We start from the raw sequence: 23,384 nt of genomic DNA, 5'->3' as shown, positions 1-23,384 counted from the left end.
TGCTTTACGAATGAAAACAAGTGCCGAGCTGTCACAATTACAAAGTCTTCCCATGACATCTCAGGACGTGGATTTCTTTCTTCTTCATCCTTGCGTGACTTCCCGCGCCAAACAAGCTGATGATTTACTGGTAAAGCCGATGCAGCAGGTTCAGCTCCAGCTGAGGAGACATGGCAGTGTTATAATGGAGCACTCAGCACGCCTCCGGCCATCCAGTGCATTCACTGTTCATAATGCTTTACTTGTTTGAACACACCAGCACCTCTCTGCAGCTCGTGCAATTACTGCATGCATGTTGCCAAGGAAGGCTGAGCACGTTATTGTCATAAAAAATAAACCTTTTATCATCATATCGACTCTTTCATGTGAATGATCGCATACTCGCAGAATTGGGAATTGTGAGATCATTCAATGTTCCCACAGCTGGCAGAGCAAGGATATCCTAGGGTTCCTCCATTAATGCTTCAAACCTCTCGTAATATGTTAGAATGGTTGATGGATTTTGAAAGGAATGCATCATTGGAGCCGAAAGTGGGTTAAACTGACCAGTTTACTTCCCAGCCCATGCAGGCGAACACACTTTATATAAGTCTGAAGAAGGGTCTCGACGCGAAACGTCACATATTCCTTTTCTCCAGAGATGCTGTCTGACCTGCTGAGTTACTCCAGCTTCTCATGTCTATCTGCACTTCGCTTAAGGACATAAGCATTGATCACTGACCTATTGATAGTATTGGCACCGGTTATTATTGTCACGTGTATCAAAATACTGTGAAAGACCTTTATAGCAGCAACACTCTTTTACGTGAATGAAGACATACTCATTAGGTGTTTGTAAGAAAGTGTTTGATTGTGTTGGTTTATTTGAAGATGAGGAATGATATCAAAAGCTCTCAGAATCAAAGCAAAATAAAAGGCCATTCAGCTGTCTTTCTGGTTCTCAAAATACCCGTCATAGTATCTAACTGGTAATTAGTTTAGTTTAGAGGTACAGCGCAGTAACAGGCTCTTCAGCCCACCGAGTCCACGCCGAATAGCGATCACCATATCACTAGTTCTATCCGACATAGTAGGGACAATTTACAGAAGCCAATTAACCTACAAACCTGTACGTCTTTGGAGTGTGGGAGGAAACCGGAGCACCCGGAGAAAAAAAACCCACACGGTCACAAGGAGAACATACAAACTTCACACAGACAGCACCCATGGTCAGGGTTGAAGCCAGGTCTCTGGCGCTATATGGCAGCAACTCTACCACTGCGCCACTATGCCACCCAAATTAAATTAAATGTCTTTGGATTTTATTTGCCTCCAATAAGTGACGGTTCAGTCATAAGAGAACTTGCCTCTGATTCAGAAGGTCACAGTTAAAATTCCACCACAGGAACTTGAACATTAAACTCATGGTTGGAGTTTTCATGCAGTACTGAAGGACTGTTAAAGTCCAGATGCTAGTTATACCCAGTGTCCAGTCCAGTCCAATACTTAACCTTCATTCAGTGTTACTTGAAAAAAGAACACGTTCTCTGGTCATTTACTCGTTCAAGCTGGTGAGAGCAAATCAACGGACAATGTTCCCAACATAGAAAGTGATTCAACGGCTGTCATTTTAGTTTAGAAGTGAGCATTTGCCAAGCATTCTGTACAGCGTAAACTGCGGGAAGTTGCAGAGCTAAGACAATAGCATCCAAGGATTGTGTAGGATGGCCGGTGCTTCGGGTTGGAACCCTTCTTGATCAAGGGGCTCAACCTGAAATTGCCCGTCCTTTTTCTCCAGAGATGCAGCCTAACCCGCTGACTTACTCCAGCACTTTGTGCCTGTCTTCAGTACAAACCAGCACCTGCAGTTCCTTCCTACGCAGGTGGGAATACAATATCGCAGCTATAACAGACATGGTTAGAAAGGCTAGGATGGGATCTAAATATTCCGAGATTCAAGGTGTTTAGGAAGATAAGGAAAGAGAAGGATTGGTGTTAATTACGGTGACTATTGCAGTACTGGAGACATTAAGGACAGAATCTACCTGGTTGGTGTTCATCAATAGACATTATTACACCACTGGGACCATTGTAGTGACAGTCAATGAGTGGGAAGGATATTGTGGAGTATATTTGTAGGGAAATCAGGGCTCTCGGTTAACTTTTTTTCCCAGTTGCCAGCCGGGCAACCTAGGCAGCTTTTTAGGTTGCCAAATGACAGTTTAGGTGGCTTGACGGCTTGCACGACATGTGCGATATTGTGCTCGGACGAAGTGCATAGTTATCAGTAGGCATTATGCTCAATGAAGCATTCACGTATTATTTCTGCTTCAAATAAAATCACAAACTAAACATATTCACCAATCAAGACATGATATATACCACAATGACATGCAGCAAAATTACAATACAGTATCTCATCTCCTTTTACACATTGCAATGAATGCAATTTCTATTATTTCTTTCCACTTCCAAACAAAATTCTGGTTGGATTATTCAGCAAATGATCCTCAGTGAGACCAAGTGCAGGCTTGGCGATCGCTTCGCACAACACCTACACTCAGTTCGCAATAACCAACCTGATCTCCCGGTGGCTCAGCACTTCAACTCCCCCTCCCATTCTGAATCCGACCTTTCTGTCCTGGGCCTCCTCCATGGCCAGAGTGAGGCCCACCGCAAATTGGAGGAGCAGCACCTCATATTTTGCTTGGTAGTTTACACCCCAGCGGTATGAACATTGGCTTCTCCAATTTCAGGTAGTCCCTGCTTTCTCCCTCCTTCCCCTCCCATTCCCAGCTCTCCCACAGCCTACTGTCTCCGCCTCTTCCTTTCTTTTTCTCGTACCCCCCCCCCCCCCCGACATCAGTCTGAAGAAGGGTCTCGACCCGAAACGTCGCCTATTCCTTCGCTCCATAGATGCTGCCTCATCTGCTTTGTCTACCAACGGGATCCTACCACTGGCAACGTCTTCCCATCTCCTCCCCTGTCGGCTTTCCGCAGAGACTGTGCCGGCGGATGAGGAGCTGGCGGAGAACTGAGACACGGAGAGCGGGCGGAGATGGAGAGTGACAGAGAGAGAGAGAAAGATAGAGAGGGGGCCCGCTCAGAATTAAACGTTAGGTGTCCCGGGTGCTTGCCAAGCCGGGCAAAATGGCATGGCTTTTAGGTTGCCCTGCGGGACTGGGTTGCCATTGGCAACCGGGAACCACTAATTTCGAGCCCTGGAAAGTGCAGAGAGATACATAAGCAACACAGTAGTTATGTTGAGGGAATATTAACCATCCTAGACAAATGGAGGGCAATATCGTACAGAGCGGAGAGAGAGGACATACTGAGCACTATTCAGGACTGGTCTTTAGACTTCAGACATACAGCGCGGAAGCAAGCCCTTCGGCCCACCGAGTCCGTGACAACCAGCAATCACCGCATACACTAGCATCATCCTACCCACTAGGGACAATTCACAATTTTTACTGAAGCCAATTAACCATTTAAACTGGTACCTCTTTTTAGTGTGGGAGGAAACCGGAGCACCTGGAGAAAACCCACAAGGTCACTGGGAGAACGTACAAACTTCGTACAGACAGGTCTCAGGCGCTGTGAGGCAGCAAATGTGCTGTGCCAATGTGTTGCCCTACTAATGGTGGGGTAGGTTCTGGAAGAGGAATTGGGGAAAGTAGTGCAAGCAATTGGAGATGTGACTGAACCATCACCAAGCCAGACAAACCCTTCCTACTGAGTAGAATCTGCACACTAGTTTCAGTTTAGAAATACAGCATGGAAACAGGTCCATGCCGACCGTCAATCACCTTTTCACACTAGTTCTATGTTATCCCACGTTCTCATCCACTCCCTACACACTAGGGGCAAATTGCAGAAGCCAATTAACCTACAAGCTCACATGTCTTTGGGATGTGGGAGGAAACCGGAGCACCCGGAATAAATCCATGCAGTCACAGGAAGAACCTGCAAACTCCACACACACCCAGCGCCCGACGTCAGGATCGAACCCGGGACTTTGGCGCCGTGAGGTTCCGGCTTTACCAGCTGCGCCACTGTGCTGCCGAAACCTGGAAAGTGTGGGGTGGGGGTGTGGGGGTGGGGGGGGGAGGGGTGGTATTCATGAGGGTGGTGATGAGAGGGAGTGGGAGATTGCTGGTGCTAAGGCGTGTGAAGACAGGAAAGAATTGGAGCAGATTCAATAGCTTTAGATCAGGAGGATCAAGTCAAGGAGAAGAATTTATGTGGTTATAGGTCAGCTGGTGATTTCTCAGCGGAGTCAAAGGAGAAAAATAAGGCTCTTTACAAAAATATAATCAGGACAAAAAAGGGAGTAAAGCAACCTCTGTAAACCCAATAGATTTTTTAAATAATCGACCTTAGAATTGGACTGGCCTGTAAAGAGATCAGCTGAATGTCACAAGCAATCATGTGCAAGGCATATAGAGTGGTCTATGACTGTTAATATGCAGAGCAACAGCCCCAGGGGGAATGGAAAGTTGTCTGAGACGAAGGAGGTAGCTAAATAATACTGTTTATTTGTTCAACATTTTTCCAATTGTAATGAAAATTGTCAAGAGAGATTATTATGAAGTGCAGGACACAAATGTGTGCCTGTGATTAAATAGGAGACCTGGCAGCCTGGCGCTCCAGGGTATAATTATCCAGGAGGGGCTCTGTGTGGATCGAGCAAAAAAAAAATCATCCAAACTATTAGTTTGTAATTACAGTGTGCGGAGATGGCAGAATGCGGCTTGAAGTCAGAAGTCTGATGGGGACTGGAGTTTTGTAATTAGGCCGCGGCAGGAAGCAGCAGATCTGTGATTAGCGATGGCCTTTGTGGCATTAATGTGGATGCGAAGCGGTGGTGGAATAAAGTGGGGGCGGCCAGCGACGGGCACGGAGTGCGGAGAGCGTGGCCAGGTAGCGGGCGGAGGGAGGGCTGGAAGGTTTTAGTATTCCATTCTGCCCTCACCACCCACTCCCCATGGTGTAAGGAAGGTCTCCGGTCCAGGTAGACTTCGAGGGCCTGATCCAATCTCCCCTCTACCCCAGCTGTTGGACACCAAGCACCCACTCCCCACATAAAACCAGCGTGCAAACACATCTCGTCAGTCACCCAGAGCAATGCGTTCCCTGTCGCCACCACTATAAATGGGTGCTGCAGACCAAGACGCTAATTAGTTGCTGCGCGGATCTGGTGGAGCCCCATTAAAAGTGAGTAATGTTTCCCTCTGCACGCCAGAGCCACCGCTTCACGCTAAAGTGGTGCCAACGCTTGTTGTCTGAGGGAAATAAAGCGTTGTAATCATACCAGGACAGCTGTTTTAACATTGTATTCAGTGCCAATCTGAGGACTGGAATCCACCCAGCTTCCTGCACTGGTGTGAGCAGGGGGGGGCTGAAGATACATCTTTAGTCGCTGGCTTATAAGGTGGTCACAGGAGCGCACATTAACTGATATTCTTGTGCCCGGTAAATCCTTGTGACCGAAGTCTAATGTGTTTATATTTGCTAAATTGTAGCATTTTTCCATGGGGGGGGGGGGGTTGAAGGGGGACATCTGTAAATGCTGCATTCCCTTATCCACAATGTTGTTGTTAAACCCATCGCCACAAGCAAACAGTGCACAACTTTCTCTCAATCCGTCTCCAATTGCTAATCGTACATTGTACAACAAATAGTACATCAAAAACTTCAAATTCCTGGACGTGCATATTTCCGACGATCTTTCCTGGACCCAGCACACTGATGCAATTATATAGAAAGCACATCAGCGCCTCTACTTCCTGAGAAGATTACGGAGATTCGGTATGTCAAAGAGGATTCTCTTGAACTTCTACAGGTGCACAGTAGAGAGCATACTGACTGGTTGCATCGTGGCCTGGTTCAGCAACTTGAACGTCCAGGAGCGGAAAAGACTGCAAAAGGTTGTTAACACTGCCCAGTCCATCACCGGCTCTGACCTCCCCACCATCGAAGGGATTCAATGGAGTCGCTGCCTCAAAAAGGCAGCCAACATCATCAGAGACCCGCACCATCCTGGCCACACACTCATCTCACCGCTACCATCGGGAAAAAGATACAGGAGCCTAAGAACCGTAACGTCCAGGTTCAGGAACAGCTTCTTCCCTGCAGCCATCAGGCTATTAAACACTACAACCTCATAAGCTCTGAACTACAGTAGACTATTCAGGGCTCTCACTTAACCTTTTTTCCCCTGTTGCCAGCCGGGCAACTTAGGCAGCATTTTAGGTTGCCAAATGACAGTGTAGGTGGTCAATTTAAGACAGCTTGCATGGCGCGTGCGATAATGTGCTCGAACAAAGTGCGTATTTACCAGTCGGAATTATGCTCAATGAAGCATTCACATATTATTTCTGCTTCAAATTAAGTCACAAACTAAACATATTCACCAATCAAGACATGATCTATACCACAATGACATGCAACAAAGTTACAATACAGTATCTCAACTTTTTACACATTGCAATTAATGCAATTTCTATTATTTCTCTCCACTTCCCAACAAAAATGTGGTTGGATTATTCAGCGTATGATCAACCTGTGTCAATAAATCCTGGACCATGATAACATATATGCTTAACCATGCACACTACAGATTGATGCAAGCATGTTTTCTGTGAAGGACCGAAAATTATCATCACATGGCCATAGCATGGGTCGTTATTGCTATTGGTACAGAAACACTCTCGCTTCCCACATAATTTATCCACAACAAAATATACAGGTTGCAAGGACATTTCTAAAGGCATTTTATGATAATAGTTGTTAAAACCGACTATACCCATCTGACAGGTATCTGACCCATCTGCAGTGGGTCAGCTTGCAGCCCATGTTCGATAGCCTCATCCAGCAGTACAGCATTACAATCCAAGGCTTGCATGCCATTTACAACTTCTCCTTAAGTTGTGTTTTGTACTCAGTGACATGGCATTAACGATTTGGGGATCCGAGAGGTACCTCATTCACCCAGAGAGTGGTGAGTACCAGGAATATATCATTTGAGAGAGTGGTAGAAGCAAGAGTACCTGAAAATGCATTGCTTGGGAGTGGTAGGCAGCAGTTAAGAAATGTCTAATGAAACGTGTGAAAACTCTTGGCATGGAAGGCGACAGGCCAAGTGCTGGAGGATGGGTTCATATGGATGTGTAAAAGGACACAAAATGCTGGAGTATCTCAGCAGGTCAGGCAGCATCTCTGGAGAACATGGGTGGGCAACTTTTTTGGGTTGAGAACCTTCTTCAGACTGAAGAAAGGTCCCGACCCAAAACGTCACCTATTCATGTTCTCCAGAGATGCTGCCTGATTTGCTGAGTTACTCCAACACTTTGTGTCATTGTCATAGTGTCATACAGTGTGGAAACAGGCCCTTCAGCCCAGCTTCCCCATGCTGACCCACGTCTTATATCTCCTGCACCCCCCAGTTCTTTGTTTTGCCATAATACGGGTGAGTGCCACGGGTCGGCATGGATGTGATGGGCTGAATGGCATGCTGTTTGATTATATGGCTGTAAAATTGCAAGGCAGACGCAAGAACTCCCATCGGCTCGTTATTTATAGAGATGAATTAATGCTGGTACAGACGGAACAAGGAGCTGAAGCAGGTTGATGCAAGTCTGGGACATCCACTGCTGTCCTTCACCTTTAAACCATGCTGCCTGTCACATATCGTTCACAAGATGGACAGGGGGCAATGGCTTCCTTGGAACCCACCTTCCATAGGCAGCTATTTCTCAAATGGTGGCAACTCCTTCCTGTCCTGGGTTCATAGCAAAGTGTAATTAGTGTCATGTTTGATGTGTTGTCATTTTTGTGAGAACATGTTGAGGGTCAGATATCAGAATCAATGCTCTTGTAAACCTGCTCAATGGGCTGCCTGCTGCAGCCTGCCAAAATGCCAATGGAAGCTATCTGGTACAAGATGTGCCCGTAGCTCACGAGCCCCCTGCGTGTGTCGCGTGTTATGCGTCTACGTGTGTGCGTTAGATGCTGTGTGTGCCTATGTGAACCGGGGATGTGTATATCTACGTCTGTGGGGGTGGACCTGCGAATGTGTGTGTGTGTGTTTATGTATATTTATGTGTATTTACACGTGCGTACCTGTGTGTTTGAGTCTTAAGCATCTTTATGTATGAGGTCTTGTCCACCAGTTTAGTTTAGTTTAGAGATACAGCGTGGAAACAAGCCCCTCGGCCCATCGAGTCCGCAATCAGCAGCAATCACCCGTACACTAGCACTATCCTACTCATTAGGGATTATTTACAATTTTTACTAAAGCCGATTAAACGACAGACCTGCACATCTTTGGAATAATAATAATAATAATAATAATACATTTTATTTGTATAGCGCTTTTCAAGGACTCAAAGGAATGTGTGAGGAAAGTGAAGCACCTGGAGAAAACCCACGCGGTCACAGGGAGAATGTAGAAACTCCGTACAAACAGCACCCGCAGTCAGGATTGTACCAAGGTCTCAGGCGCTGCGTCACCGTGTTCCCCGGGTACTTTTGAGAAGTAAACTATTTACAGCAAACATCTCTTCCAAATTCTTCCAATGCTGTCTGTACTTTATCCACCAAATAAATGTCAGGAAAGCAAACCAACATGAGTGTCTTTCCCAGATCAACATCCCCAGCCCTAATATCACTCAGTCCATGCTCACCATGCTGTTTGAATACCCCGTACCAGTCTCTGAAGTGTGAGCTCCTCGGGTGGATGGGTAAAATGATTCAAGGTTGTTATTGAAGTCCCCTTGATAAAGTGTGACATCCCCTCCAATCGCTGGTCTCTGATCACTCAAAGTGGAAAAGAAGCATTCGGGATGGCATTGAGAATCTATATTCGGGAATCGGGACGACAGATGGCACAATGGGCTAAGTGTTCGGCTGGCAACCGGAAGGTAGCCGGTTCGAATCCCGCTTGGAGTGCATACTGTCGTTGTGTCCTTGGGCAAGACACTTCACCCACCTTTGCCTGTGTGTGAATGTGTGTGAGTGATTGGTGGTGGTCGGAGGGGCCGTAGGCGCAGATTGGCAGCCACGCTTCCGTCAGTCTGCCCCAGGGCAGCTGTGGCTACAGAAGTAGCTCACCACCACCGAGTGTGACTGAGGAGTGAATGAATAATGCGATGTAAAGCGCCTTGAGTATTAGAAAGGCGCTATATAAATCCCATCCATTATTATTATTATTATTCCGTTGAATAGTGATCACTGCTGCCTCACAGCACCAGGGACCCAGGTTCGATCCTGACCTCAGGTGCTGTCTTGGAGCAGCTTGCACGTTCTCCCTGTGACCGCGTGGGTTTCCGCCGGGTGTTCCAGTTTGCTCCCACTTCTCAAAGACATGCGGGTCTGTCGATAAATGGCCTCTGTAAATTGGCCCTAGTGTATAGGGAGTGGATGAGAAAGTGGATAACAGGTGTGAAAGTGTGATAAATGGTCAGCATGGCGTTGCCAGGATGAAGGATCTTTTTTCCTTGCTCTATCTCTCAACTCTAAACTTTGTGTTTTACTCTACAATAAGAAATGATACGTGCATGAGTGTGCATGTATGTGTGTGTGCACATGTGTGTATATATACATGTGTGTGTGTGTGTGTGCACATGTGTGTATATATGGTGTATATATGGTATATATAGGGTCTGAAGAAGGGTTTCGGCCCGAAACGTCGCCTATTTCCTTCGCTCCATAGATGCTGCTGCACCCGCTGAGTTTCCCCAGCAATTTTGTGTACCTTGTGTGTATATATACATGTGTGTGTGCGTGTACACATGCGTGTATATATGTGTGTGTGTGTGCACATGCGTGTATATATGTGTGTGTGTGTGCACAGGCATGTATATATGTGTGTGTGTGTGCACAGGTATGTATATATGTGTGTGCACATACGTGTATATGTGTGTGTGTGCTCGCCACGTGTGTGTATGTTTTGCTGGATTATTGCAGAATTTAAATAATTCTTCCTCATACCTTGTAGGTTTGGTTGTGAAGTAAACAGCAGTGCAGTGCCATAAATACAGCTCATTACAGCCTAGCAAGCACTTGATGCCACTGCGCTTCAGATAGTTGAGGAAGGGGGATTTAGTATTTCATTTAAACCTAAATCTTCTCTCCTTTTTTTTTTACCCTTGTATTCCCCTCACCTCTAGGCATGAGCCATGAGCCAAAGGCACCTTCACTAGGAATGATTTCGACTGCGACTCGGACGACAGCCACCGTAAGCCCCCTCAACCCTTCCTCCCTCAATGGCTCCATAGTGCCCAATGGCAGCCCGGCAGCTAACAGCACCTTGCCTGTACCATCAGCACACTCTGCCAGCTTTGCAGCCGCGCTCCGAAAACTCGCCAAACAAGCAGAAGAGCCCAGAGGTGAGTGAGCGAGAGATAGAGCATGAGAGAACGAGAGAGAGCTTGAGAGAGAGAGAGAGAGCATGAGCAAGTGTGAGCAGGAGAATGGGAGAGAGAAAGTGAGAATGAGAGAGAGAGAGAATGAAAGAGAACGAGAAAGAGAGAATGATGGAGAGAGAGAGTACGACTGAGAGAAAGAGAGTGAGCAAGAACAAAAGAAAATGTGAGGGAGAGATGGGAGTTCATACAACCCTGTGTACCGATAAACCGATAAACACTTTGAATTCATGTTGTTTAGAGAAAAACCCAATTTAGTGCGATCAGTTTGACTGCTTGTGATCCAGATCTTCCTCAAGCTGGAATGAGTGCAGAGAAGATTAACGAGGATGCTGCCAGGATTCAAGGGCCTGAGCTGCAGGGAGAGGGTGGGCAGGCTAGGACTTTATTGCTTGGAGCGCAGGTGGATGAGTGGTGATCTAAAAGAGGTGTATATAATCATGAGTGGTATAAATGGGGTGAATGCACAGTCTTATACCCAGGTTAGGGGAATCAAGAACCAGAGGACATGGGTTTAAGCTGAGAGGGGAAAGATTTAATAGGAACTAGAGGGGCAACATTTTCATTCAGAGGATGGTGGGTGTATGGAATTAGCTGCAAGAGGAGGTAGTTGAGTCAAGTACCATAGAGGTTGAGAGGGATATGGGCCAAACAGGTGTCCATTGGATGAGCTTAGATGAGGCATCTTGATCAGCATGTATAAGATTTGTGTTGTACAACTCTATGACTCTAGTAGATGTATTTGCTTGTTTGCCGTGTGCCTAAGCTGAACATGCACTGCCCACCTGATGCACAGATTCCAGCAACACTTAGAGAAGTGGCGATCTCCCCAATGGACAGTAGTTCCTGTAGGGCTCCAGATGAACGGCCTGCCTTGGCAGCATTGGCTTCATGCTGCAGACAAGTAGGGGGAGAGAATGGTGGCCACGGTGGTGCAGCGGTAGAGTTGCTGCCTTACAGTGCTTGCGGCGCAGGAGACTCGAGTTCGATCCCGACTACGGGTGCTGTCTGTACAGAGTTTGTACGTTCTCCCCGTGACCGTGTGGGTTTTCTCAGAGATCTTCGTTTTCCTCCCACGCGCCAAAGGCGTGCAGGTTTGTAGGTTAATTGGTGTGTGTGTGTAAATAGAATTGTCCCTAGTGTGTGTAGGATAGTGTTGATGTGCGGGGATCGCTGGTGGGTGCAGACTCGGTGGGCCGAAGGGCCTGTTTCCGTGCTGTACCTCTAAACAAAACTAAATGAGTTAAGGACAAAGAGTGAAAAGGTCTTTGTTGAAAACTTTTGAGTCGGGGATTTGGAAGCCAACCTCTGAACATGGTCCCGAGGCACCTGAAGCTCAGGACTGGGTGGAGCTCAGAGGGAGCTCTCATTTCTTGCAAGGTTCACCAGACACCGTACTTTCACTCCCACAAGCAAACAACTGATAGAAGCCCCTCCGCTGCCTGGCACTCATGGGCGTGAGTTGTCTCATTTACAATAGACAGATTTAAATTCTATTACTGAAACATCTTCCAAAACACTTCTATCTTCAGGGCACTGTTTGAAATTCAATTCATCCTAAGTAATCCAAATGGCACATCATTTATTGTACCCTAAGAGCTTGTTTGAATAAAAAAAACCTGCCCCTTTCAATATAGTTTACATTCTGATATGCTTCATTGATATTTCATCTGTCCCTAGGCTTTCTCATGTGATGTTTCAGCACCAGCATAATGCTGCTTAATATTGCATCGCAGTCAATGCTTATGCACGTTAGGAATGAGATGCAGGGAATAGGGCAGCTGCCTGACAACTGTGAAAGTCGCTCCTCTTTCTTTTACTGTTCATTTTTATTCGACTCCCGAGCTCTCTTTTCCCCTCCCCTCAGTTTCTGCTCTTCCCCCACTTCATCTCTGTATATCGTTCCAGGAGTTCAGTTTCCTCTGGTTGCAGACTGAATAGGTACGTAATTCACGTGGAGTCAGACAGCACGGAACCAGGCCCTTCAGCCCAACTTGCCGTGCCGACCAAGATGCCCCATCTGCGCTAGTCCCACCTTCCCGCGTTTGGCCTATATCCCTCTGAACTTTGGTGTAGAAACAAAGAACTGTAGAGGCTGATTTATACCAAAGATAGACTCAAAGTGCTGGAGAAAGTGCTTCAGATTTAAGAAGTGCCCTGACCCCAAATGTCACCAATCCTTTCCAGAGATGCCGCCCGACCCACTGAGTTACTGCTGCAGTTCGTGTTTATCCCTCAAAACCTTTCCTGTCCAAATGTCTTTTAAACGTTGTTATAGTACCTACCTCAACTACCTCTTCAGGCAGCTTGTTACATATACCCACCCACCTGCTGTGTGATAAATCTGCCCCTCAGGTTTAATTTAGTTTAGTTTTTTAATGTCACGTGTGCCGAGGTACAGTGAAAAGCTTTAGTTTGCGTGCTATCGAGTCAAAGAAAAGACTATACATGAATACAAACAAACCGTCCACAGATAAAGGGTGACGGCTACAACATTTAGTGCAAGCTAAACATTGAAAGATAAAAAGGTTCCCCATTTCTTCCCCCTCTCCCCTTAAGCCCATGTCCTCTGGTTCTTGAATCGCCTACTCTGGGTAAAATTGTTCACCTGGCAAGATTGTTCACCTTTGCGGGGAATCTAATGGTGGATTGCACACTTATCCCAACATCGAACGGTTGGGACTTGATCACAGAACCGTAGGATAACTCTGCTGGGAGGGAAGGTGGGGGGAGGGGGTTGGGGGAGGGATTGAGAGGAGGAGATAACCACACTGTCAGAGGTGCCATCTTTCACATGAGATGTTAGACCAGCTCCTGTTTCTACAGGAACAGCACCTCATACTTTGCTTGGCAACTTACAACCAAGTGGTGTGACTTTTGATATCTCTAATTTCAAGTAACCCTTGTATTCCCCCTCTCTCCGTCCCTCCCTCGCCCTAGTCATCCTGCTTGTTTCACTGTCGTTCATCCATATATCCCTTCGTTATCACCTCTTCCACAGCCAACCCATGGACCATTGTGGGATTCCCTTGGTCATCAGTGCAGGCTGATTTGTTCTGATCCTTTTTATACCTCTAGTTTCCCTCTCCCCCGACTCAGTCTGAAGAGGACTCTCAACCGGTACGTCACCTAACTCTTTTCTCCAGAGATGCTGCTTGATCCGCTGAGTCACTCCAGCACATTGTGTCTGCCCACGTGGACTTAGTGGATTCCAAAGCCTTGTTTTGGGGAAGAGCACTTCACCAGTTTGTTATCATGTTACTATAGACAATAGACAATAGGTGCAGAAGTAGGCCATCCAGCCCTTTGAGACAGCATCGCCATTCAATGTGATCAATGCTGATCATCCACAATCAGTACCCCGTTCCTGCCTTCTCCCCATACCCCCTGACCGCTATCTTTAAGAGTCCTATCAAGCTCTCTCTTGAAAGTATCCAGAGAACTGGCCTCCACCGGCCTTCTCCTCTGAGGCAGAGAATTCCTCAGATTCACAACTCTCTGTGAGAAATAGTGTTTCTTCATCTCTGTTCTAAATGGCTTACCCCTTATTCTAAAACTGTGGCCACTGGTTCTGAATTCCCCCAACATCGGGAACATGTTTCCTGCCTCTAGCGTGTCCAAACCCTTAATAATCTTATATGTTTCAATAAAATCCCTCATCCTTCTAAATTCCAGCGTATACAAGCCCAGCCGCTCCATTCTCTCAGCATATGACAGTTCCGCCATCCCGGGAATTAACCTTGTGAACCTACGCTGCACTCCCTCAATAGCAAGAATGTCCTTCCTCAAATTTGGGGAGCAAAACTGCACACAATACTCCAGGTGTGGTCTCACTAGGGCCCTGTACAACTGCAGAAGGACTCTTTGCTCCTATACTCAACTCCTCTTGTTATGAAGGCCAACATGCCTTTCGCTTTCTTCACTGCCTGCTGTACCTGCATGGTTACTTTCATTGACTAATGAACAAGGACCCCCAGATCCTGTTGTATTTCCCCTGTTTCCAACTTGACACCATTTAGATAATAATCTGCCTTCCTGTTTTTGCTACCAAAGTGGATAACCTCACATTTATCCATAATAAACTGCATTTGCCATGCATCTGCTCACTCACCCAACCCAGCCTGATATGAAAGGTCTGATGAAAGACAGAGACTCTTCAACAGAACCAGTCTGATGATGAGTCTTGACCCAAAATGTCACCTATTCCTTTTCTCCAGAGAAGCTGCCTGACCCACAGAGTTCCTCAAGCATTTTGTGTCTATCTTCGGTGTAAGCCAATATTTGCAGTTCCTTCTTCCACACAAGCTACCTCTCTTCTGCCTAGCCCCTAAAGAGAGAGCTAACAGTGGTGCTATCATCTTGGAGAACATCGGCAAACTCTTGGCTGATTCTAGTGACTGGAGGAGCTACGCAGATGTCGTCCATTTTGTTTTCATCTGTGCGTGGCTAGAAATATTTAAACAGCTTTGAGGCAGCGGTGGTTTCTTGGCTCCTTTGAATTGCAGATTGTGCTGCTACGTGTGTGTGGAATTCACAGAGATATCAGGTAGCTGGTGCATCTATTTTGCACACTGTCAAGGGCCATCTGTTGAGAAGATGTGCGGTAACACTTGCCAATATTCACAGCCCATGACAAAGGTTTGGCAGTCAGCACTGAGCTGTGGTCAGCCAGGCAGAGAGACCACTGGACTTGCTCCGAGCTGGATAACATGCTCCACATGGCACGGGGCTGTGTACCCTGCTGCTGTTACAAGCCGACAAACATTTCAGGTGAACGGCGAACGGCGAGCAAACAAGAATCTTACGTGCTGGATTGGCTTTGGAAATGGAGGCACCAGATTGATGGAATGTACAACGGCAGGTTAGCACAGTGGTAGAGTTGCTGCCTTACACAGTGGCCAGAGACCCGGGTTCGATCCCGACTACGAGTACTAGTCTGTATGGAGTTTGTACGTTCTCCCCGTGACCGCGCGGGGTTTCTCCGAGATTTTCAGTTTCCTCCCACATTCCGAAGACGTACAGGTTTGTAGGTTAATTGGCTTGGTATATGTAAATTATCCCTAGTGTGTGTGGGATAGTGTTAATGTGCTGGGATTGCTGGCCAGCGCGGACTCGCTGCACCAAAGGGCCTGTTTCCGCGCTGTATCACTAAACTAAACTAAACTAAGAAACGTACAGCACAGGAGCAGGCCCTTCGGCCCACAATGTTTGTGCCGAACATGATGCCAAGTTAAACTGATTTCATCTGATCCATATCCCTCTGTTCCCTACGCTTCCATGTGCCTATCTAAAAGCCTCTTAAACGCCACTATCGTATCATCTACACCACCAGCCCTGGCCATGCATTCCAGGCCTCCACTACTCTCACTGTAAAACATGTGTCCTACACATCTCCAGCAAACCTTTCCCCTTTCACATAGCTGCGCCCTCTAGTGTTGAACATTTCCACCCTGGGGAAAAGGTTCTGACTGTCCACCCTATCTATGCCTCATAATTTTATATAATTCAGTCAAGTCTCCTCTTAACCTCTGCCATTTTAACGACGACTGGATTTGGGGCTATTAGCTACAGGGAGAAGCTGGACAGACTTGAAATATTATCTCTGAAGCAGACAGCGTGGAGACCTGATAGAAGCATAACAAATTATGAGAGGCATAGATAGGGCAGATGGTCAGAATCTTTTTCCCGGGATGGAAAATCAAACTCCAGAGGGCATTGCTTTAGAATGAGAGGGACAAGGTTTAAAGGAGCTATTTGGTGCAGGTTATCCTACACAGAGGGTAATGAGTGTGTGCAACACACTGCCAGGGTTGGTGGTTGAGTCAGAAACTATAGCGGCAATTAAAATACTTTTGGATAGGTGCATGGATATGCAGGAAATTGAGGTGTATGGATTATGTGCAGGTAGATAAATTATGGTTTTAGCCCCTCCTACACTAGTCCCACACACTAGTCCCAGCCTATGATGGGCCCATATCCCTCAAAACCTTTCCTACCCATGTACCTGTCCAAGTGTTTTTTAAATGCATCTGCCCCAAGTAGCTCCTCTGGTAGCTTGTTCCATATACCCGCCGCCCTCTGAGTGAAAACGTTGCCTCTCATGTTCGTATTAAAATCTTGCCCCTCTTACCTTAAACATATGTCCTCTTTGATTTTTGATTTTTCTACCATGGGTAAAAGACTTTATGCATTCACCCTATCTATTCCCCTCATGATTTTATACACCTCTATAACATCACCCCTCATCCTCCTGCACTCCAAGGAATAAAGTCCTAGCCTGCTCAACCTCCCCCTACAGCTCAGGCCCTCGAGTCCTGGCAACATCCTCATGAATATTCTCTGCACCCTTTCCAGTTTATTGTCTCCCTGATTCTGACACTGTGCCGCATGAGGTCCAGGTTCCCTACCTGTAGTTGAGAGACTTATCAATCTTAATTTTGTCTGAAGAAGGCTCGACCCGAAACGTCGCCTATTTTTTTGCTCCATAGATAATGCCTCGCCCATTGAGTTTCTCCAGCATTTTTGTCGACCTTATTTTTTTTTTAAGTAGGTCCCACTCCCTGGGCCCAGCCAGACGGAGGTGAGATGTGCCTCGTGAAACGCTGCTCATCCACTTCTGCCCATTCTTCCTCTTCACTAATTTCAATGGCAACTGAAGCCAGACTGGGCACGCAAGCAAAAAAAATCCCTCCCAACCCGTCAGTCACTTGGTCGACAGGCAGGTGAAGGCTTAAATTGCCCCTGAAAGTGTCCGCCTGGCTCTGTAATTGTTTTTACAGTCACAGCTGCCGCAGGCCGGGACCAGAGGGGGTTGAAAGACATTGAATGACAAGTCGTGACTAACCACCTTCTCATTCGCCAAAGTGGGAAGGAATAATGCAAAGATTTAGTTGGCAAAGTCAGGCTCTTCTCAGTTGACAGGTGAAATTTCAAGAGCATCAAAGCCCAGCCTGAGCACTCTGTCCACTGTGTGGAGACGTGTATGAAGTGAAGGACAGTTCCCACAGACAGCAGCTAGTCATGATATCAATAACCCATGAGCCGAAAAAATACTCCCCCCGTTCATCCGTTCTCCACTGTGAGGTAGCACATTTCAATAGCTTGCCAAGGGAAGAGTTGCTGATCTATAACCATATAACCATATAACAATTACAGCACGGAAACAGGCCATCTCGGCCCTACAAGTCCGCGCCGAACAATTTTTTTTCCCTTAGTCCCACCTGCCTGCACTCATACCATAACCCTCCATTCCCTTCTCATCCATATGCCTATCCAATTTATTCTTAAATGATACCAACGAACCTGCCGCCACCACTTCCACTGGAAGCTCATTCCACACCGCTACCACTCTCTGAGTAAAGAAGTTCCCCCTCATGTTACCCCTAAACTTCTGTCCCTTAATTCTGAAGTCATGTCCTCTTGTTTGAATCTTCCCTATTCTCAAAGGGAAAAGCTTGCTCACATCAACTCTGTCTATCCCTCTCATCATTTTAAAGACCTCTATCAAGTCCCCCCTTAACCTTCTGCGCTCCAGAGAATAAAGACCTAACTTATTCAACCTATCTCTGTAACTTAGTTGTTGAAACCCAGGCAACATTCTAGTAAATCTCCTCTGTACTCTCTCTATTTTGTTGACATCCTTCCTATAATTGGGCGACCAAAATTGTACACCAATCTACATTGTACGACGGAATGGTTCAATGGTGCAACTGCCCAGTGATATTATTTTTGCATATATTACACACACAGATGCCGTCATGTTTTGGCGCCATTTCCAAAGTGTGGTCTGCCCGCGCGCTCAGTCTACTGCTACAGTTCCCGATTTAATGAATCCCCAGGGCCTTCCTTGGTCACCTTCGACCGGAACGGCCCATGAACTGAAGTCCCTCTCCTTGCCCGGCCAGCTTTGTGTCCCGGGGGCACCTCCTGCAGCTGACCTCGAAGGATGCTGGATGTGTTAACCGTGGGTCACCCTCCCACCGGCTCCTTATTCCTCGCGTCCGTCTCTCCAGCGGCTCCTTCCCGGTTCTGCGGACTGCCGGACCTTTTGGTCGGGTCCTCCAGCGGGCTGCTAGTGCTGCGGCACTGTGGGCAGGCCTGGGTCACCACCTGATAGTTGGACAGATTTAAGGTAGACACACTTCATCGAAGGAATGGGATGGAAATCTTCAGGCATTAGGGCCCAAACCACTAGTTCTTTGGCCTTTTTACCTCCTTAACTGCTCCCCTTATTTCCGAAACCTTTTGAGACCATGAGACATAGGTGCAGAATTAAGCCATTCGGCCCATCGGGTCTGCTCCACCGTTCAATCATGGCTGATCTATTTTTCCCTCTCGACCCCATTCTTCTGCCTTCTTCCCATAAACGGACATAGATAGCACTGGGCAGCGCAGTGGCGCAGCAGTAGAGTTGCTGCCTTACAGCGCCAGAGACCCGGGTTTGATGCTGCATTCAGATTCTGTTTGTACGTTCTCCCTGCGATTGTCTGGGTTTTCTCCGGGTGCTCCGGTTTCCTCTCACATTCCAAAAACATACAGGTTTGTAGGTTGATTGGCTTCTGTAAATTGTCCCTTCTGTAGGATGCGAGATTGGGATGAACATAGAACTAGTGTACAGGTGATCGTTAGTCAGAGTGTTTCCGCGTTTAAAGTTCAATCTTTAACGTTTCAGACACTCGTTCCTCTCCGTTAAACTTGTCCACAGGGCCTGTTTCCATGCTGTATCCATAAACTAAACAAAACTAAGATCTGCAACATCAGTGCTGGAATGAGTAAGTGAAAAAGACCTGTTCTCGATGCCTTCCACCAAGTTACTCAAGCCTGCTATCTCCAGATACAGATCTTTTCCCCTTATTCATTCCAGCCCCAATGTGGTTCTGCCCCAATACTTCATTGAGATTGATCATTAAAGATAAACAGAGCTTGCATTGATTTTGTGCCCTGAATAAAATGCAAGTTACCGAGGAACAGAACCATATCACAAAAAGACACAGTGCTCGAGTAACTCAGCAGGTCAGGCAGTATCTCTGGAGGACATGGATGTTTCACGTCGAGACCCTTCTTCAGACTGATAGTGAGCTGAAAGGAGAGATGTTGAAGGGGCCTGATCAAAGATGCAGGTGTTTGAAGAGGGGTTTTAAGTGCGGGTTCTGTAGAGGCTTCCAGATGGGTTTGTAGCTTTCTATAAGCACACAAACTAGGAGCAGGTAGGTGTCATGCCCGGACACCACCTCCCCTCCACCCAAGGCTGCTCTCCCATTCCAGTAGATCATGTCTGATTTGTAAGGACTGAGATGAGGAAAAACTTTTCCACCCAGAGAGTTGTGAATCTGTGGAATTCTCTGCCACAGAAGGCAGTGGAGGCCAGTTCACTGGATGTGTTTCAAGAGAGAGTTAGATTTACAGTATTTACTATCACTGTCCTTGCAAGCCACATCATGCAGGTTCATCCAATATTCTAGGTGGTTTATTGTCGTATGAACCGATAACGGAACAATAAATATTTTACTTGCTGGCCTGTAAGCACAACACACACAGATAAATATCATAATCAAAAATTCACTAAATTAATAACCATAATACTAATGCAGAAAAAATCTACGTTCATGGTGCACAGCCCATAGTTGAGGTTAGGGTGGTGTGGTTATCAAGAGACTGATGGTTGTTGAGAAGAAGCTATTCTTGAACCTGGTGGTCATGGTTTTCAGGCTCCTATACCTTCTTCCCAATGGTAGGAGAGAAACAAGTGTGTGACCAAGGTGGTGTGGGTCTTTGATGGTGGCTGAGTTTTAGAGGCAGCGCCTCTTAGAGAGACCTTCGATGGTGGGGATGTCAGTCCCCATGATGGGCCGGGCAGTGTCTACCACTCCCTGTAATCTTTTTTGTTTCTGGGCCTTCGAGTTTAGTTTAGTTTCGAGATAGTATGGAAAAAGGCCCTTCGGCCCACCACGTCCGTGCTGACCAGCGATCCCCGCATATTAACACTCTCCTACATACACTAAGGACAATTTTTATATTTATCTGGCCAATTTACCTACATACCTGTATGTCTTTGGAGTGTGGGAGGAAACCGAAGATCTCGGAGTAAACCCACGCGGTCACAAGGAGTACGTACAAACGGCGTACAGACAGCACCCGTAGTCGGGATCGAACCCGGGTCTCCGGCGCTGCATTCGCTGTAAGGCAGCAACTCTACTGCTGCGCCACCGTGCCGCCTTAGTTGCCGAACCAGGCGGTGATGCAACCAGTTAGTGTATCCCCTTGCGTAAAACTGTAGAAAAATAGAGAACACTGCCAAGTAACCAGAGTAAATCAGTGGATGATTAAGGAACATTGTCTATTCTTGCCTCCTGATCTAACATGTTCAGTAGTGTGTGTGTGTGCTGCACAGGATGAATACTGAAGACGCTTGATACAGCTTTACATCTGTCACTTTTAATCCAAATTAGTTAGTTAGCTGCGTGGTTTCTAAATGGAGGAGGTTAATTAGACACATCGTCCTTTCGAACAGCGTGCACTGAGAATTAAACTTCTGAGTCAAGACCCTTGAATCATTTAAATTCTGTTCTCGTTTTAATAGTATTGATTGCTAAGCTATCAGAGACTCGAATGATGTCGTCTTTTTAACCCTGGGAGAAGATTAGTCTGCTAATTGTTGTTGGCCTTGGTCTGACAAGATAAATTTTCTGGCTTTTGAACTGACATCAACGAGATCCTTTTAACAAACTGAAATCTTGTTGTTTAAAGCCTTTCTCTTGCAATCCATTTGGAGAATCCATCCTGATGTTTTCCCATCCCAGGGGGACACAAGTCTATTTCCAGCCAGCTCCATTTCAAAGGTGAATGAAGAGATGTGTTTGATATTGGGTCTTAGCAATTAGCCACACAAAACCCCCCTCCTTACTTGACTTCATTTTTGTCTAAGTGGAAGGGGTTTAATTTTTTTTAAATTTGCTGTTAAATGAGGCGACACTTATTCATTTAATCAAACACCAAGCTGCATAATTCAGAATGCACTTTGACATTCTCTTAGAGGAAGCATCTTTGATTCTGTGGGACCAAAAATGGTGGATATGGGGAGAATTTTTTTTTTTAAAGGAACCGTAAAGCACGAATATAATTTTCCACAAGCACTTTAAGTGTTGCTAAGCTCCATGTTTGGAGTTTATGGTTTAAGTGATAATGCTTTTCCATTGCATGGGGATTGGAGTGTTTTAAGAAGGCAGGGAATGGACAGGTATGGATCACATGCAGGCAGGTGAAATTAGTTTAGCTTGGCATCATGTTTGTCACGGACATTGACAGCTGAAGGGCTTATTCCTGTGCTGTTTTTTTTTATGTTCTGTATTCTAAGGCTACCCAATCCCACTTTCTAAAGGGCTAGGGTGAGATTTTAAGGATGACCAAAAATTGCTGGCCTGGTCTACATTTCATGAGGAATGCTTGTTTTGTGCATATTATTCTCCCACTATTCCCATCTCCCTGTCCCTTGACCCTCTTCCTTCCATTCAATCTCCCATCCCTCCCAACTTCGAGTTCCCCATTTATTTTATCCCCCCCCCCCCTATTCCCCCCTCCCCTTGTCACCTTTCACACACTATCCCTCCCTCCCTTACGTATGTGGCATCCTTTTGTCTCCATCACCTGCAACCTGGGTTACTATCCCCACCCGTTTGCCAATCGCCACACCTCACCTGTATCCACATATCACTTGCCGGTTTTTGCCCCACTCTTTCCCCTCACCTCTCTTCATTAGCTTCCTTCCTCTTATTTCATCGGTCTGAAGAAGGATCCTGACCCGAAATGGCATCTGTCCATTTCTCTTCGGAGATGCTGCCTAATCTGCTGAGTTCCTCCAGTACTTTGTTTTTTCCCCCTTAAGATTCAAGCATCCTCTGTCTCTTGTGTCTTTTTATTATGGTTGATCTACTCCAGGCTTCACCTCTTTTTCTGCACCAGACAGAGTAAATACATTTCTGAAGGACCAAGGCTGTGGAGAACTTTCCATGCCCATTTTACAAAGCCTTTATCTTTCAAAAACCTTCCTCAGTAACTATCCGCAGTGATCTAACCTCCACATGGTCAGTGTGGACTCGGTGGGTCAAAGGGCCTGTTTCCACGCTGTATCTCTAAATTAAACAAACTAATATAGTAGAGTACAGTACAAAGACTGGCTTCACCCCACAATAGCTGTGGTAACCGTGTTTCTAACCTATACTAATCCTATCTGCCTGTACATGATCCCCATCCCTCCATTCCCTGCCTTACATCAGTCTGTCCAAACACTTAAACAGTTGGTGACATCCTTTTCTGCTGTAACTGAAGCCCAATCCATAATCAACAATACTGGGGGATCTCAGAGGCTTTTCTCTGGCGAGTATTGAAAGATGTTTTTTCCACCGTGGTTCTACAAAAGTAAACTCTCTTATTTAAAGAGAAATAATGCTCTCTCGTGAGATAGACACAAAAAGCTGGAGTAACTCAGCAGGACAGGCAGCATCTCTGGAGAGAAGGAATGGGTGATTTGTGCCGAGACACTTCTTCAGACTCTTCCTTTTGCTGACATGGATAGCATGCAAAAAAAAAGCTTTTTACTGTGCTTTATATTTTACTTTAGAGATACACACAGAACTAGGCCCTTCGGCCCACCGAGTCTGCACCAACCGACAATCCTCATACACTAACACTATCCTACACACTAGGAACAATTTAACGATTTTTTACCGAAGCCAATCAGCCCGCAAACCTCTACGTCTTTGGAAAGCCCATGTTTACACAGGGAGAACATACAAACTCCGTACAGATACAACTCATAGTCAGGATCAAACCTGGGCCTCTAGCGCTGTAAGGCAGCAACTCCTCCACTGTGCCACCCTGTACACCTGGCAATAATAAGCTAAACGAAACACAAATTGCTGGAGGAACTCAGTAGGTCAGGCAGCATCTATGGAGAGAATGGACTGATGATGTTTTGGGCCG

General features: G+C 46.3%; 1 protein-coding gene across 3 annotated transcripts in view; it reads left to right on the top strand.

Annotated features, from left to right (window-relative positions):
* The window catches only part of gse1 (Gse1 coiled-coil protein), a 507,238-nt gene that overhangs the window by 421,592 nt on the left and 62,262 nt on the right, over positions 1 to 23,384 (top strand). For 2 of the 3 annotated variants that reach the window (XM_033035827.1, XM_033035826.1), the window contains exon 3: positions 10,152 to 10,370. The exons of the other annotated variant lie outside the window; for it this stretch is intronic. In XM_033035827.1, the coding sequence (XP_032891718.1) occupies positions 10,152 to 10,370 (219 nt within the window). The remainder of the gene's footprint in view (positions 1 to 10,151; positions 10,371 to 23,384) is intronic. 3 annotated transcript variants of the gene reach the window in all.

The sequence above is a fragment of the Amblyraja radiata genome, chromosome 17, assembly GCF_010909765.2.
Source record: "Amblyraja radiata isolate CabotCenter1 chromosome 17, sAmbRad1.1.pri, whole genome shotgun sequence".
In the NCBI taxonomy this organism is placed as follows: domain Eukaryota; kingdom Metazoa; phylum Chordata; class Chondrichthyes; order Rajiformes; family Rajidae; genus Amblyraja; species Amblyraja radiata.
This window is presented reverse-complemented; position numbering and strand designations above follow the sequence as displayed.